This window comes from Triplophysa dalaica, chromosome 23, assembly GCF_015846415.1.
Source record: "Triplophysa dalaica isolate WHDGS20190420 chromosome 23, ASM1584641v1, whole genome shotgun sequence".
Taxonomy (NCBI): domain Eukaryota; kingdom Metazoa; phylum Chordata; class Actinopteri; order Cypriniformes; family Nemacheilidae; genus Triplophysa; species Triplophysa dalaica.
The window spans coordinates 12,297,320-12,311,527 of record NC_079564.1 but is presented as its reverse complement, the minus strand read 5'-3'; the positions used below and the strand labels follow the sequence as shown (position 1 = coordinate 12,311,527).

The 14,208-nt window shown below is 38.0% G+C and overlaps 1 protein-coding gene across 1 annotated transcript in view; it reads left to right on the top strand.

Annotated features, from left to right (window-relative positions):
* Nucleotides 1–14,208, top strand: part of tgfbr1b (transforming growth factor, beta receptor 1 b) — a 51,122-nt gene that overhangs the window by 18,435 nt on the left and 18,479 nt on the right. Inside the window, exons 2-4 of the mRNA XM_056738186.1 lie at nucleotides 3,961–4,206; nucleotides 7,294–7,530; nucleotides 13,837–14,067. Coding sequence (XP_056594164.1) covers nucleotides 3,961–4,206; nucleotides 7,294–7,530; nucleotides 13,837–14,067 — 714 coding nt within the window. The remainder of the gene's footprint in view (nucleotides 1–3,960; nucleotides 4,207–7,293; nucleotides 7,531–13,836; nucleotides 14,068–14,208) is intronic.

The following is a 14,208-nucleotide window of genomic DNA, read 5'->3' as shown; positions in this document are numbered from 1 at the left end:
CAAAGTTCCGTATTTTGGTCTTGCATGACCAAGAATGTTGAAAACCTGGGACCAAACACAATTGTAAACATGGGTCCATCAGCACAAGCGTAAAATCTGAGATTGATAAACTAGCACAGCGACTGACTAGTCAGTTTAGTGGCTTACAATTATTATCTTTAGATTTTAAGTTTTACCAACTCTGCTTGATAGAGCTATTGGAATGTTTGGAGGATGTAAAACCCTTTTCAAAAAACGTAATCTTTAATTCTTTAATTGCGTCCCATTTTCCCATACAAATTCTGATGTTTTTTTTTCTCCCAATGAGCGATTTTGCTCCGTTCTGACTTACTCCAGGTTTTTCAAATGCAAGAATGCATCTTACAAACTCTAAGAATCTCATCCGAAGGTCATAAAACACAAAACCAGGCTGATCCTTGCGGGCTTCTCTACAGAAAAGTTGTCCAAGCAGCCGCTTTTAAAAAATGTAGTTTATTCGCATCTCTGCTCAAAACAAAAGCTGGTTAAGAGGATGACAAGTGCAGAGAAAAAGAGATGCGGGAAGAGTAGGGGGTCCTGGGAAAATGTGAGGGGGAGATTTAGGAGGAAGAGAGGAGAGACAGGCAAGCATCTCTTCTCATCAGGCTGGTGTGTACTGCTCAGTCAGCTGTGAATGAGCTCTTGCCCTCTAGGCATCGAAGGGGAATTGCGTAACAGAATTCAGTGCTTGAGTGAAAACATTAGTACACGTTCTGTTTCTGTGGGTGCTGGACCGTCACTATAGTGACAAAACAACAGAATATTTTTTGTTTGAATTTTTACTAGTATTGATGCGAAAACTGCCTGAATTAACAATCAATTGAACAATTCATTACATCAACTGAATCCGTTTATCTTGTGATGTTCGTCTAATAATTTGACTGACATCGAATCCTTTAACTAATGCAATTGTAAAGTCTTAGCATTATGAGACGCAATAAAAGTTCAATTCTTCACGACTATGCCTAAACATATCTATTTTATTATAGCACTGCTCAGTTTATTTCGTTTGATTTAAAATGTTATTTAAAATGTCAAATGTTAGAACAGTTGATGTGTTACAGGTGAAACCTTTTAATTTTAGACAAAGCAACAGATTGATATTTGGGGTAAAAACCTGAGATTCAAGGGGTCATATCACACAGCTAAAACGAATATTATAATTTGTTTTAGATGTATTCAAATGTGTAAACACGCTGTATTTTCCACATACTGTGCATGTTCTTATCTCCTCTTTGCTCCGCCTCTCTGAAACGCACAGATTTTTTACAAAGTTCATCGCTCTGAAAAGCGAGGTGTGCTATGATTGGCCAGTTAACCAGAAGACTTTAAGGGTGTGTATGGTAACACGCCTCTTACCATATTTCGAACATCAGGTTCCAAAGCAATTGTACTGACAGGTACGCCCACCTTACTTGCGTATACATTTAGGCTTTCTTAGTCAACTTATACCACAAACTGATGTAGATTTGTGGGGGTGTAGCTACACGAAGCGTTTCAGGCAGGCCTGGGTGAGCATTCGCTTTTATATAGAATGCATCTTTTATTCCGACACTTACAATTTTGCAACTTTATGTGTCTAATAAATGCTTGGGCAACTTATAACACACCAAAGATACAGAAACACAAGTATTCGCGCCATATGACTCTTTTAATAAAAAATGATCGTTTAGATTTGGATTACGGATTTTGCTTCTTTACATCATTGTTTTGTATCCAATGATTGGTGTTGCTTTTTTTTGCCACATGTTTGTAAAAAGAACCCAGACGATTCCCTTTTTTGTTGTCCGACCTTCCGTTCGTCCCATTTTAAAACGCAACACCCGTCAAAAATGATCACTATATATATACTTTATTATCATGAAAATACCTAATGAGGCTTGAGGATCAGAGATAAAAACATGTCCTTAGGCATTTCCTAGAAAAACTTGTGTTACGGTCTTCCTCTGCAGTGCGTATTTGGAGTTTCTGCAGGAGAGCACCCTCTGGCTTTCGGATGCTGCAGCATTTTACCGTACTTCACTTACAAGTTGTGCGTAAATCACGTGATCTATATTTCGGTTAATTGGGCATATGTCTAGTCACGGCAGCTTGCACCCTAACAACCGTGATTCAGTCACTGAAGGTCCCTGGGAGGTCAGCCATCTTGAATTTCATTCCCAGAACTTCCATTTTTCTGCTTTCGTGCAACACTTGCGTCAGCTGCGTCCGTGTTGCCATTTTTATGCAAAACATTAATTCGGGAATCGTTCATGGGCTCTCATGAGACCTTGGTTTTGTCCTTTTCTGTTGAATGATTTTTTCGGGTCACTCATAAATCATTTTTATATTGAGTCTGTGCAGTGACACAGAAACATTTTGAACTCTTTCTAAACTCCCACCAGTCAATGCTTGTATCCAATTCCTCATGTAGACGGTCAAAAGGAGGAGTTATATTGTAAGTCTTTGACGTATTCGGTGGTAGACTGTCTAGACTTCCAGATATGCCATGCTGACTTTATTGTTGCTTGTGGTTTGCAGTTTGCTCATGCATACCCCACCCCATTCAGACTTCCTTTCTTTTGCTCGCTTCATTTCCATCTTCTCGTCTCCTGCATATTTCAACTTCCAACCATCCTGGTGTATTACATATTCAGAAGATATTTCCAAAGCTTTTTAGGTACTTTAAAAGTATTTTTTATATGTTATTAATTTCCTCCCTTTTCAAAAGTTTTGCAGACTCTTGCATATATGAAACCACAAAGAGAGTTTCATTGTCTCTAAATATATCCGCGACATGTCTATGAGTTCAAACTTCAGCTCAAACTACCCACACATTAGTACCGTCTTTGTGACAGCTAGCTTTATTTCTCGCTTTGTTTGTCCCCCGTCCTTGTCTCATATGTCTTCTTCCACCCTACGCTTGTTCCCTCACAGTGACCTTGTCAGACAGCCTGAGTCAGCGGGCTGATATTTGTGGCGTCTCACGGCTGTGTAAGTGCGAACACGCTGCTCGTCTTCAGCATGCGGCACGATGACGCGCTGGCTCGGGTTCATGAGTTTTTTTTCGGTTTGACTGAATAGATCTGAAATATTTATCAGTAACAAGTCACCTTGCTTGAACCTTACCTAGGCAGCATACAAATTGCACAGCCCCTTTGCCTTTCGGTCTCAGACAATGGTGCAATGTTGTGTCTGTTGAGAGAAACCTGTTTGCACCTCGTCTGTGACGCGTAACCATGCCATTGTAATAAGCAGGTTTATGAGACTGTCCGAGACGCAAACAAGTTCAGCGGGTGCATTGTTTTTATAGCTAGAATTGCTTGTTTTTTAAAGATGCATGCAACCTTTTGACATGTTTGGATTTCTTTAAAAAAAAATCTCTGTACAAAGAAAAGTACATATTTTTGTTACAATGAATCAACGAAAAGTGTTATTTCTAACAAAGAAACTTCAGAGAGAAAGAGACCTACGTGACACAACTAATAATCCTTTTTTTGCACTCCTGATCTATGAAAGAGCAACATTTTCTTTACATAAAATCAGAGCATTTTACAGTGAGTTTTATAGGTTGTAGAGTTTTGGTTGTAGTTTTGACAAACCTCAGCCTTGCCTTGGAGAGAAATGAGCACATATATACAGATGGAGGACTGTTATTGGACGGCGGCCATCATATGTTTGTTGATGAGGAAGACAGGCGGTCAGTATGGTGCAACCAAACTCAGACAGCACGAATGTTAATGCCAATCTGTTGGCTCCAGGTTGTGTCATTTTCTTTCATTAAATGATACATTTTAACAAGAGAGAAAAAACGGCGGTGTCCTTTCAGGACAGCTCAATGTAAAAGGTTGCTATAATCAGGACCTATGTCCGATGTCTTTAATATTTCATTGTAATGGCTCAATGCCTGAGCTGACATTCGTTTTATTAAAAACGGTCTCCTTTGAAATTCTTCTTTTACAGCCTTACAATGCCACTGTCACCGGTGCCCGAACCGCACCTGTGCCACAAATGGCCTGTGCTACGTTTCCATCACCAAAACGCCCAGCGTCACCACGAAGCAGAGCTTGTGTATCAGTGAGCCGGAGCTGATCCCACGAGACCGGCCCTTCATTTGCGCACCATCCACCAAGGACGATACTGGGATTTTCCCATTGTGCTGTGACACAGACTGGTGCAACACGGAACCGGACCTCTCATTAATCCCAGGTACAAACAAAGCCTTGAGCTTCAGATTATTATCATGTTCTTCAGTATTAAAATCTATTCATTTTCGTAAAACATTCCCTTTTTCAGTTCAGGTATGTATGATTTATTTATTACGTACATTTGAGCATGGCACAAGCCAACCAAAGTGCGGTACAATTGTCCGTAGCACAAGAAGAAAACGTGAAAAAAAAGGAATTAAACATATAACATTTCTACAATGAGTAAAAACAAGTGCCCAAAACTTTTTACAGTACCATAGGTAACAACAGGTTTGATTTTCCAAGCATCTTTTATATATTGTCTACCTCTAAAAGAGAAAGTTCGACTAAAAATAAAAATTCTGTCAACGCATCTGTGTCATTTTACAGCTGTGTGACCTTTTCTTCCGCATAAGATATTTTGAAGAATGCTTATAACCCATCAATGACTGTCCCCATTAACTTGCATTGGTTTTGTGTCTATACAATAGAAGTGAATGGGCACCACCATTCTTCGGTTACCAACATTCTTCAAAATATCTTCTTTAGTTTACTGCGGAAGAAAGAAAGTCAATACAGGTTTGAGTAAATGATGACAGAATTGTCATTTTTGGGTGAACTATCACTTTAATGAACCCATATCGCTGTTTTATATAAATATTTATGTTTTCTATACCTAAACATTATCATATTGCTGAAGTTCTATTTTTTTTCAGTGCTGGATATATTTAGTTTTGTGTGTGCTGAGTCGGAGCGTAACATTTTGTCAGATGTGTTAATGTAGATTTCTTAAAGAATATCATATGTGCTTAAATAGACATACTTGCTAATAATATTGCTATCCATCATGTAGGTTTAAACATAACACTCAAACGCTCGTACACTTAGATCCTGACTGTTGGTGGAGGCTTTAAGGTGCTTCCTTTCTTTCACACGCTGTTGTGTTTGCATCTCCTCTAGAGGAATTTAGTATGAAGACATGTTGCCTTAGTACCAAGCCACAGTCTTCAATGTAAACAAAGGAAAGTCATCTAGAACAGATGGTTCCACCTGCGCTGTTTGTTTCCTGTTTCAGCCTGTAGGGATCACCCATTTTTGCACTTTTTTTTCCATGAGTCAACCTGTCCTAACCCTTCCTTCTGTTTTGCATTATTTTGCATTTATCTGATTAGGAAAGCTTATGTTACCATGACTGTTATCGATATCTGAATGAGGTGGATGACAGTTGTAATGTCCTTAACATAGAAGGCCATCCTGAAGTCTAGACGTAGACCATCGTCTGTGTTTAGTATAATTTTAGGCATGTAGAAGAGAGTCTGACTCATGTTTTCTTGAAAGCAGACACTCATTGTCTGGTGTTGTTTTGTCAACCTTAACCCCAAAAAGTTGAACAATGGTCTGTTGTGTCTTCGCGCTCTATACTGTATGTTTCGCTGTCGCATGTAATGCACTTTGTACATTACATATTATGTACAGAATGACCTTTTTGTTAGAGGTAACACTTTTATAACATTTTATTAATAGTTATAAATTGGCTTTTATTTTTTTATTATTAGTTTTAATGTTAATTATAGTAAACGTTTTAGCAATTTTGTTGTATGTTTTTGTTATTTTATGACTTAGTTGCTATATTAGATTAATTAATAGTATTTTAGTTTTTGTTTATCGTAATAATTTTTGTGTTTTAAACTTATTTTCATTTATTTTTGAGGCAACATTTCAATTTTGATTTTGTTTAAGTTTTCACATAATTTTTAGGTCAATATTTGATTTGATTTTAATGATCAGAAGCATCCTTGTTGATAGTATCCAAACATTAGAAAAATATACTCAAGTTTTCTATTTAAAAACAGGGAAATACACATTTTAAAAACTTGAAAACAGACCTCACATGGGTATTTGAACCACCAAATGTTGATATTTGTGCTATCAATATAGTGAAAACCTTTGGTAAAAAGTTTTTTCATGGTAAGGTTGACATTTTCACCGAATTTCCCAGACGTATCTGTTGTATGTAGGCCAGATTCAGACATTTATATTACAATTACATTTTAGGAATTTTGCAGAAACTTCTACGTATCTAAAGCGCCTCACGAAAGTGAGGAAAAGAATACAGCTACATTACATTTGCTGCATTCTATAGATAGCCCAAATTCACTTTTTGCATAATCTTGCCTTCATATTTTATAAAGTAGGCCTTCCTTAACATTCGTAAACCTTTTTAATCTACAAAAGCATAATGCTTGAATAATGACATTTCTAAATTTCAATACAATGGGCAGAGGTCTTGAAAGTTGTTTTCCAAGAGCTGACAGACATGTCACTTTCTTGTAGACCTCATATTTATTTTATTAGTAGAAATGCTTTATGAGGATACATTTAGCTTTTTTTGTGGAAAGGCTTTTAGTGTGTTGACAGTGTTGTAGTTGACCTCTGAGAAATTGCATTTCTTAATCACTTTAAAGCACTGTGGCAATACCCAACAAAGCAGTGTTTCATTTTTTTTTTAATTCTCCACCTTTTACTGCCAAACCTGAGAGTCTGCTGTTATGAGTATTCCTATTATGGGTAATTTGTAGATATTCTTGTGGGGCGTGTGATAGTTTTGTGCAATTCAAACTCATACGTTTTATTATATTATTTTTGTTTAATATCTGTTAGTTATCCTATTAGAGGCTGCGCCCCTTAAAGGCACACCAGTTGTCTATTTTACGGCCATTATGGTAGCTGTGTAGACAATAAGCATAAAAGAACTGATTATACAGATTAGTTTTACGTGAATGAAGAAATTTACCCAAATAGTTTGTCATGATTATGATTTAATAATATCATTTAATTTCAATATCATCAACATCTTATAAAATGTACAAAAAAACAAATCTTTGCCTTAATTAAAGGGATAGTTCATGCAAAAACTTTTTGGGTGAACTATCCCTTTAAGTAACCCGCCATTATAATCTTATAATTTTGGTTTCATCCACACTTGGCCCATTGTCCATTTTGGACATCTCATTAATCATAACTAAACGAAACTGTTCATTAATGCTTTCATCTCTCTGTGTTTGTCATGAATGTTCTCAAAAGCCTGTTTTTCTCTTTCTTCCTGCAGTGCCAACACAGATGCCGCAACCTTTGGGGCCGATGGCGTTTGCGGCTCTGATCGCAGGCCCCGTGTGCATAGTGTGCTTCATGATGGTCACCGTGTTCTACATCTGCCACACCCGCTCGGTCATCCACCACCGCGTGCCTAATGAGGAAGATCCCAACATGGACCACCCCTTCATCAACGTGGGAACAACGCTTAAAGACCTCATCTACGACATGACCACGTCAGGGTCGGGCTCCGGTATGTCACGTTCGGTTCATGTCAAGTAGTCCCTTCCAGCTAAGGCGTGTTTCGAATGTCAAATCTCTTCTCGTCTCTCGTCAACCCTATTTGATTCACAATAAGCGTTTCTTTATTTATCCATAGTGTCTGTGTAATTACCTTTTGTCTTCTTAAACACCTGCATCCTTTTCTGTGTGCATTCCACACCGGTTGTTTACGTCTGCATGTCTGCTTGGCTCTTTGTTGTCTAGTTTCTGAATCGCTACCTGTCTTTGTATGTGTGTTTGTGTGTGTGTGTGTGTGTGTGTGTGTGTTCGCGGTTTGTTGAAACCCAGCAGTCATCGCACGAGATCTCGGGCATGTTTAAAGACGGGGTGCAGAGTGTAAAGTGGTGGTTATTTTATTGTCACGTCTTTGGCTGCATTCTCCCCACCAAGCCGTAAGAACACTTAGGCTTTGTTCAGACAGAAAGAAAAGTCCATGTGTTTTGCCAACCAAAAATATTTGGGGACAGGAACTAGTATGCTGTATTATTTGGGACTACGTCATAGTCGAAAGCTTTCTTGTCCTCTACAAAGCAAATGTCACTCTGACATACATACAGAACCGTATATATCTGTTTGTATACGAATAAATTAAATGCATCTCTGTCTTACAATACTGTATGTTGTCTCATGCATTCTGAGTTCAGAACCGAGGCAAGATGTAACAAATTCACATATTAATGTCAATTGATATAAATACGCTCAGTATTCACTACGGATGGGTATTGTTAAGATTTTATCGATAGCGAAAACACTCTATAATTTGATGCAAAAACACATGACGTGAAAAGATGTTAAACATTTTAAGTTTCTTTTATTACGGGTGAACTTTAGAACTGCAGTTTACAAATGCTTCTGAGCTAACAGAAAATGCCACATAACAAAACGTATGTTTGTCTGTAGCATACCAGTTACGGCACTTAGCATGTGCATAGGAGCACATCATAATGTAATTCAACATATTTACTTCACATCACTAAGATTATTTGGCTGGTAGACCGTAGTTGTTTTTTCCTTTCTGGTTTTAGGTCTACATAAATTTTAGTATTATTTTTAAATTATATGTACGTCTACGTACGTTTAATTGTATAGTATATGTTTAATTTTACTAGCACATTTACTTAAATTTACTTACGTAAGTAAATATACTCCGTGGTCGAATTATTAAAAACAAAGTTATAACTTGTTCTCAAATAAAGGACTTTTATTTTGACAGTAAAGGAGTGTTTGACAGAAGCTTCCTCGTTGTGAAACGCGGACGCTGAAAGCTCCAAAAGCGCAACCATGCCACTCTTTCACTCATAAACACGCAAAACAAGCAGATTACAAATACCTCGCGGAAATCATATGGCCCTAGATATCACACCTACGTTGAACAAACTTTGGCCATTCGGCCGTCATTCAGGAATGGAAAATGACAGGCACCAGCCTCCAATTCGCCATTTAATACTTGAATACACAGAGAGAGAAAAACGCAAGTATCGATGACAGTATAGTTTGTCATGAAGCTTATCGATACTCTGGTATCGACCCAATTATGTACCGGTCCAAAAAAGTACCGGTTCTCTGTACCCATCCTTAGGGCTTACTGTCTGAATAGACGAGCACATTTTATGGTTTGCTAAATGATAGACAACCTCATAAAGATCAGATTTGTGTTCAACGTCGCTCCCCAAGGTCTGAAGAGACGCATGAGAACTAGAACAAAGTTCAAACATACCTGCAGGCTTCGGTTAAGGTCCCATATCCCCAGATATCTACACCTACTTAGTTTGCACAGTTAAATAATCTAGCTCAAAAAAAAAATCTTCAAGCCAAGTGGAGAAAAATCTCTGTGGAGGTGGTTGAAGCTGAGCATGTCCAAGGACACAATCGTGCTGCAGTTTTAAATATGATGTAAAATGATGAAAAATGACCTCAAAAGATGTCAGTCTTCCCACACCTTCAACTCATTAACATTTTATTTAAAGGCCGAGTGTGATTTCTCTGCCACCCACAGTACCAAACCGATTTGCAAAAACGACGAAGTTCCAGAATCTGCTGCTTTTGCTCCTCTACCCCACCCACCATCTATCCCACCCCAAAATTAAGACGTTGAGGCAGCACACGTTGGGCCGCTTAAAGGGATAGTTCACCCAAAAATGAAAATTCTTTAATCATTTACTCGCGCTCTTGTCATTTCAAACCTGTTGGACTTTCCTTTCCGCAGATCATGAAAGCAGATATTTTGAAGAATGTTGGTAACCAAACAGCACTTCTATTGTATGGACACAAAACCAATGCAAGTGAATGGGTGCCGGTTAACAACATTCTTCAAAATATCTTCTTTTAAGTTCTGCTGAAAAAAGAAAGTCAAACAGGTTTGAGGGCGAGTAAATGATGATTGTCAATGGGTGAACTTTCACTTGCAACGAATTATAAAACCAACGTGTTGACTGTAGTTGTGTTTATGTATAAGTCGACACAAAACTGTCTTCAGCCCCTTTCATCTAACGGAGCATTTTTTTTAGTTAAATGGGATATTCAATAAAAATGTAGGCCAAGACTTGAAAGTTTCATCATGAAATAAAAGTGAAGTATTTTCCTCCCATTTTCCCAGTTCCCGTTAACCTATTTCTTAATGCACTTTGGTAGTCTGGGGTCTGTTAAACATTTGATTCAGCCTGTACGTCTGGTTTGGAGCGGCGCCACTGACTCGTTTTACTTTAGCTGTCTGCGTCTGGATGTGACATAACCTCGGCAGTGAATCACATTGTGGATGTCTCTTTCACCACATCTTCCTCTTTGGGTTTTGTCTGTGAGCCGCATGTATGTTCCACGGCACCATTCGCTGTCTCTGCGTTTCTCCGCCTGTCTGGCTGACCTTGCGGTCCCTGTCATAGGCAGATTGAATCGGCGGTTTGAAGCAAGTATAACGGAGAAGGTCACAGGTGGCTAAGCCCACACATTCGCCCACTCCTCTGCTGTTTTTCATTGTTTTCAGACTGTTTTGAGCATGTTCTGAGCGTGAGACGACTTTGTCTTAACAATTGTTTTGTGCATTTACAAGAATGACCTTTAATTTAGTAACCGTTCAATAATTTTAGACAATTTTATTTAAAATTATTACAGTTATTACACTGATGCTTTATTCAACCATCACATAATTTGGTTCACGTTAACCTGTGTATTTAAACTAAGCTCTGATGTAAATGTCTGTTCATAGTCCTTCGATCATTCACATTGTGCTCTGAATATTCCAGCCATGCCAATGGGGTCATGTCATTTCTACATGCCATAGATGAACCTTTTTAGTCTAAATGGTTCCATAAAGAGCCTTTAACATCCAAATAACTTTTATGTTTCACAAACGTTTCTTTTCTGTTTCTTCAGGTTATTAGAAGGCAAAAAAGAGACGGTTCTTTAAAGAACCTTTGACCGAATGGTTCTTTGTAGTTCCAAATATGGTTCTTCTGTGAACCTTTTTAAGCACCTGTATTTTTAAGATTTTGTTAGATTATTGGCCGGATGGGTAAGATTTTAGTGTCACGGTGGCCTGCGTCTCAACACTCATTGGCTGACACTGACCCATCCGCTGTCTCCATGGCTTCTCACCGTCCCCATACAAAAAACACGCTCCATTTAGCTCCTAATGGCTTGTCCTGCTATTTTTGAAGTGGTACTGGTACGCCGAGTCCGTCCCTGAATGCTTTAGTATAAAATGACTCACTGTAATGTTGATGGAGAACATAAACCTCTAGATCAGCCAGTGAGGTCAACTGGTTTTGATTTGTTACTTCACAACACACTCAGGATTCTTGGTGCTTATTTTACTGGTTGTGTATAAATCCGTTAAGATTTCTTAAACCAAATATTATCATCAAGTGCTTAGCGCACAACCTAGTGTAGGTGTTTGCACTTGACGTCAACATATTTTTTTATTTGATCTACATTACATAGACGAGTTGAAGTCTGAAATAACTGTGACTGGAGAGAATGACTGTGAGGCGTGAAATTATATATTGATATCACAAATTGCTATTTTGTTGTATTTGTTAGTTCATAGTTTAGTTTCATTGTTGTGCACTAGGGTAGTCATGGTGTCATAAACATGTCTTATGATACTACCAGCTGAAGTATCTCGATACTAAGTAGTACCACGATGCTGTGCCATATGATTCAAATCTATACAAAAAACACAGATTTAGATTAAACATTTTGTATTTACTATAGTAAACTGTATTATACTTTGCACTAGAATATGTTGTTGTTTTAACTGTAGTAATTTGATCAATTGTAGCAAATACTGTAGTGTACTTAAATATTTACTCTGATAAGACTCAAAAACACTAGTATCTATGAGTTTTAGTAGTTCACTGTAGTAAATACTAAAGTACATTAGATTATTTTTCACATATGAACTAATTCAAATGTTTGACAAATTTAATTGATACAGCAGTCTTTATAAAGGGAAATATGAGGCTTACTTTAAATGCAGAACTAAAACGGCCAGTAGGTGGCGTCAATTTTCCACTGAGATAGTGAATCATTTAAGCAACTTGTTCAAATCGCCAATTTGAATCATTAACGCGTCCGAGACATTCAAAACACACATTCATTTTGGAGATAAAAACCGTTAAATGGCAGATGTAAGCGTTCAAATGAATATAAATGCGACATTAACCTACTACGATACTACAGTTTCAAAAATAGAGAGGCATCACGGTTATTTTGAAGCTTTAGCATCGGGATGCTACCGTAGCACCGGTACACTGTGCAACCCTATTGTGCTCAAACATCACAGTGGTGTCTTGGAGATGTTTCTTTTTTTATTTGGTTGAAGCGATTCATGGTCTGAATCAATAGCGTCTGGTTTAAGTTATTGTCTGAATGGATCTGAATCAAATTCGCTGGTTCTTGGCAACGAAGTATCATTAAACCACAAAGTGTTTCATTTGATAGTCTGAGAACCTTGTTGTGTTGTGCGAAATGTGGAAGATAATTGTTTCTTACTGACCAGGGATTTTCCTGGCTCAATATGAGGCGGAGGTGGTGCCATCCTGATCTTGTTCACACATGTAGGCCTACCGTACCTTTTAAGTGGTTTAACCAAAGTGACTTTGAGTTTGACATACTAAAAATTCTAATATAATTAGATAAAAATGACAATTGTTAAGTTGTAAACAACATTACTTTTATTCAACCAAATAGAAATGTTTTTTACTACTAACTTTTCATCCCACAATAGCTAGCCAATCTTTCTAAATGTTCACATCTTGCATTTTCTGTGGTTCACTTTGAATGATTCAATGATCTCTTGCATTCGCTAGTGACTGAAAAGTTCAATAACTTAAATGAATCAGTTCAAGTAAGTCATTCCTGTGCGTGTTGTTCTGAACACAATGTACGTTCATACTGGCGAACTCGCTGTGTACCGTATATGCTGATTCAACGATCAAACTGCACAGCTAAAGACATTACAATGATGTACGTCATGCTAATTTAAGAAAATTAAGAAATTACATGTACGTTGATGCAAAACAAACAGCCGTGAAACACAGGCTGGCTCTTGTTCTGCAACTCTTTTTTGCTCCTCAGTGTGCTGATAACGAAACAGCGCCTCCATTGTGGTGTAATGTCGCAACTGCAGTTACAAATGACAGTCTGTTGAATGCACGCAGCATTTCTTGTAAAGACTCCCTAAATAATTTTGCAGAGAGCCTGAGGCGGCACGACATTTGACGGAGGCGGCCTCCTCCAATTTCTCTATGCAGGAAAAACCCTGCTGACTGGTTGTGCTTGATCATATGATGATGTGCAGTCGAGGATCTTGCAGCAGATTTGTTGAATAAAGCGATGTTTTAAAATATTGCAATATTTTACCTCACAATTCTGTTTCAGTATAATCATACCAAGAATTTAAAAATAATCTTTAGAACACTTGACTGAAATGTTTTTCATAATCTTACATGCTTTTGTAAATTCTTGGCCAAGGGTGGATGCTTTGGAGATATAAGTTTTGATATCTTTTCTAAGTTTGTTGTCGCAAAATACCTATACAGCTGTTATTTCATTTTTGATAAGTTCACTGTTATTCAACAACGTCACAACTTTGAACAAATATATAGTAACCAAACGGGTAGTGTACGTTTTCACAAACATCACAAAGATTCACGAGTCCAATGCAGATTAAGAAAAACAACGAATCAATTTTATATTTCTATGCAGTAAACACAAAGAATCGTTTTGCTTTATTCTCGTCTTTTTCATTTGTTTTTCATAACCTTTCCGTCTTTTCCAGGTCTGCCTCTGTTGGTGCAGAGGACCATAGCGAGAACCATCATCCTACAGGAAAGCATCGGCAAGGGTCGCTTTGGTGAGGTGTGGAGGGGGAAGTGGAGAGGAGAAGAGGTGGCAGTCAAGATCTTCTCCTCCAGAGAGGAACGGTCCTGGTTTCGGGAAGCAGAGATTTACCAGACCGTCATGCTTCGCCACGAGAATATTCTGGGCTTCATCGCCGCTGACAACAAAGGTCAGCAGAACAGATGCATGCTGGGATTCGTTAAATGGTTCACCGTGATTGTGCCTCACTTTAGCATAGACAGTATTTTTATTTATTTATTTTTGGGTTTATAATGCCAGATAAAAAAACTAAGATTTGTGACCGCTTTGC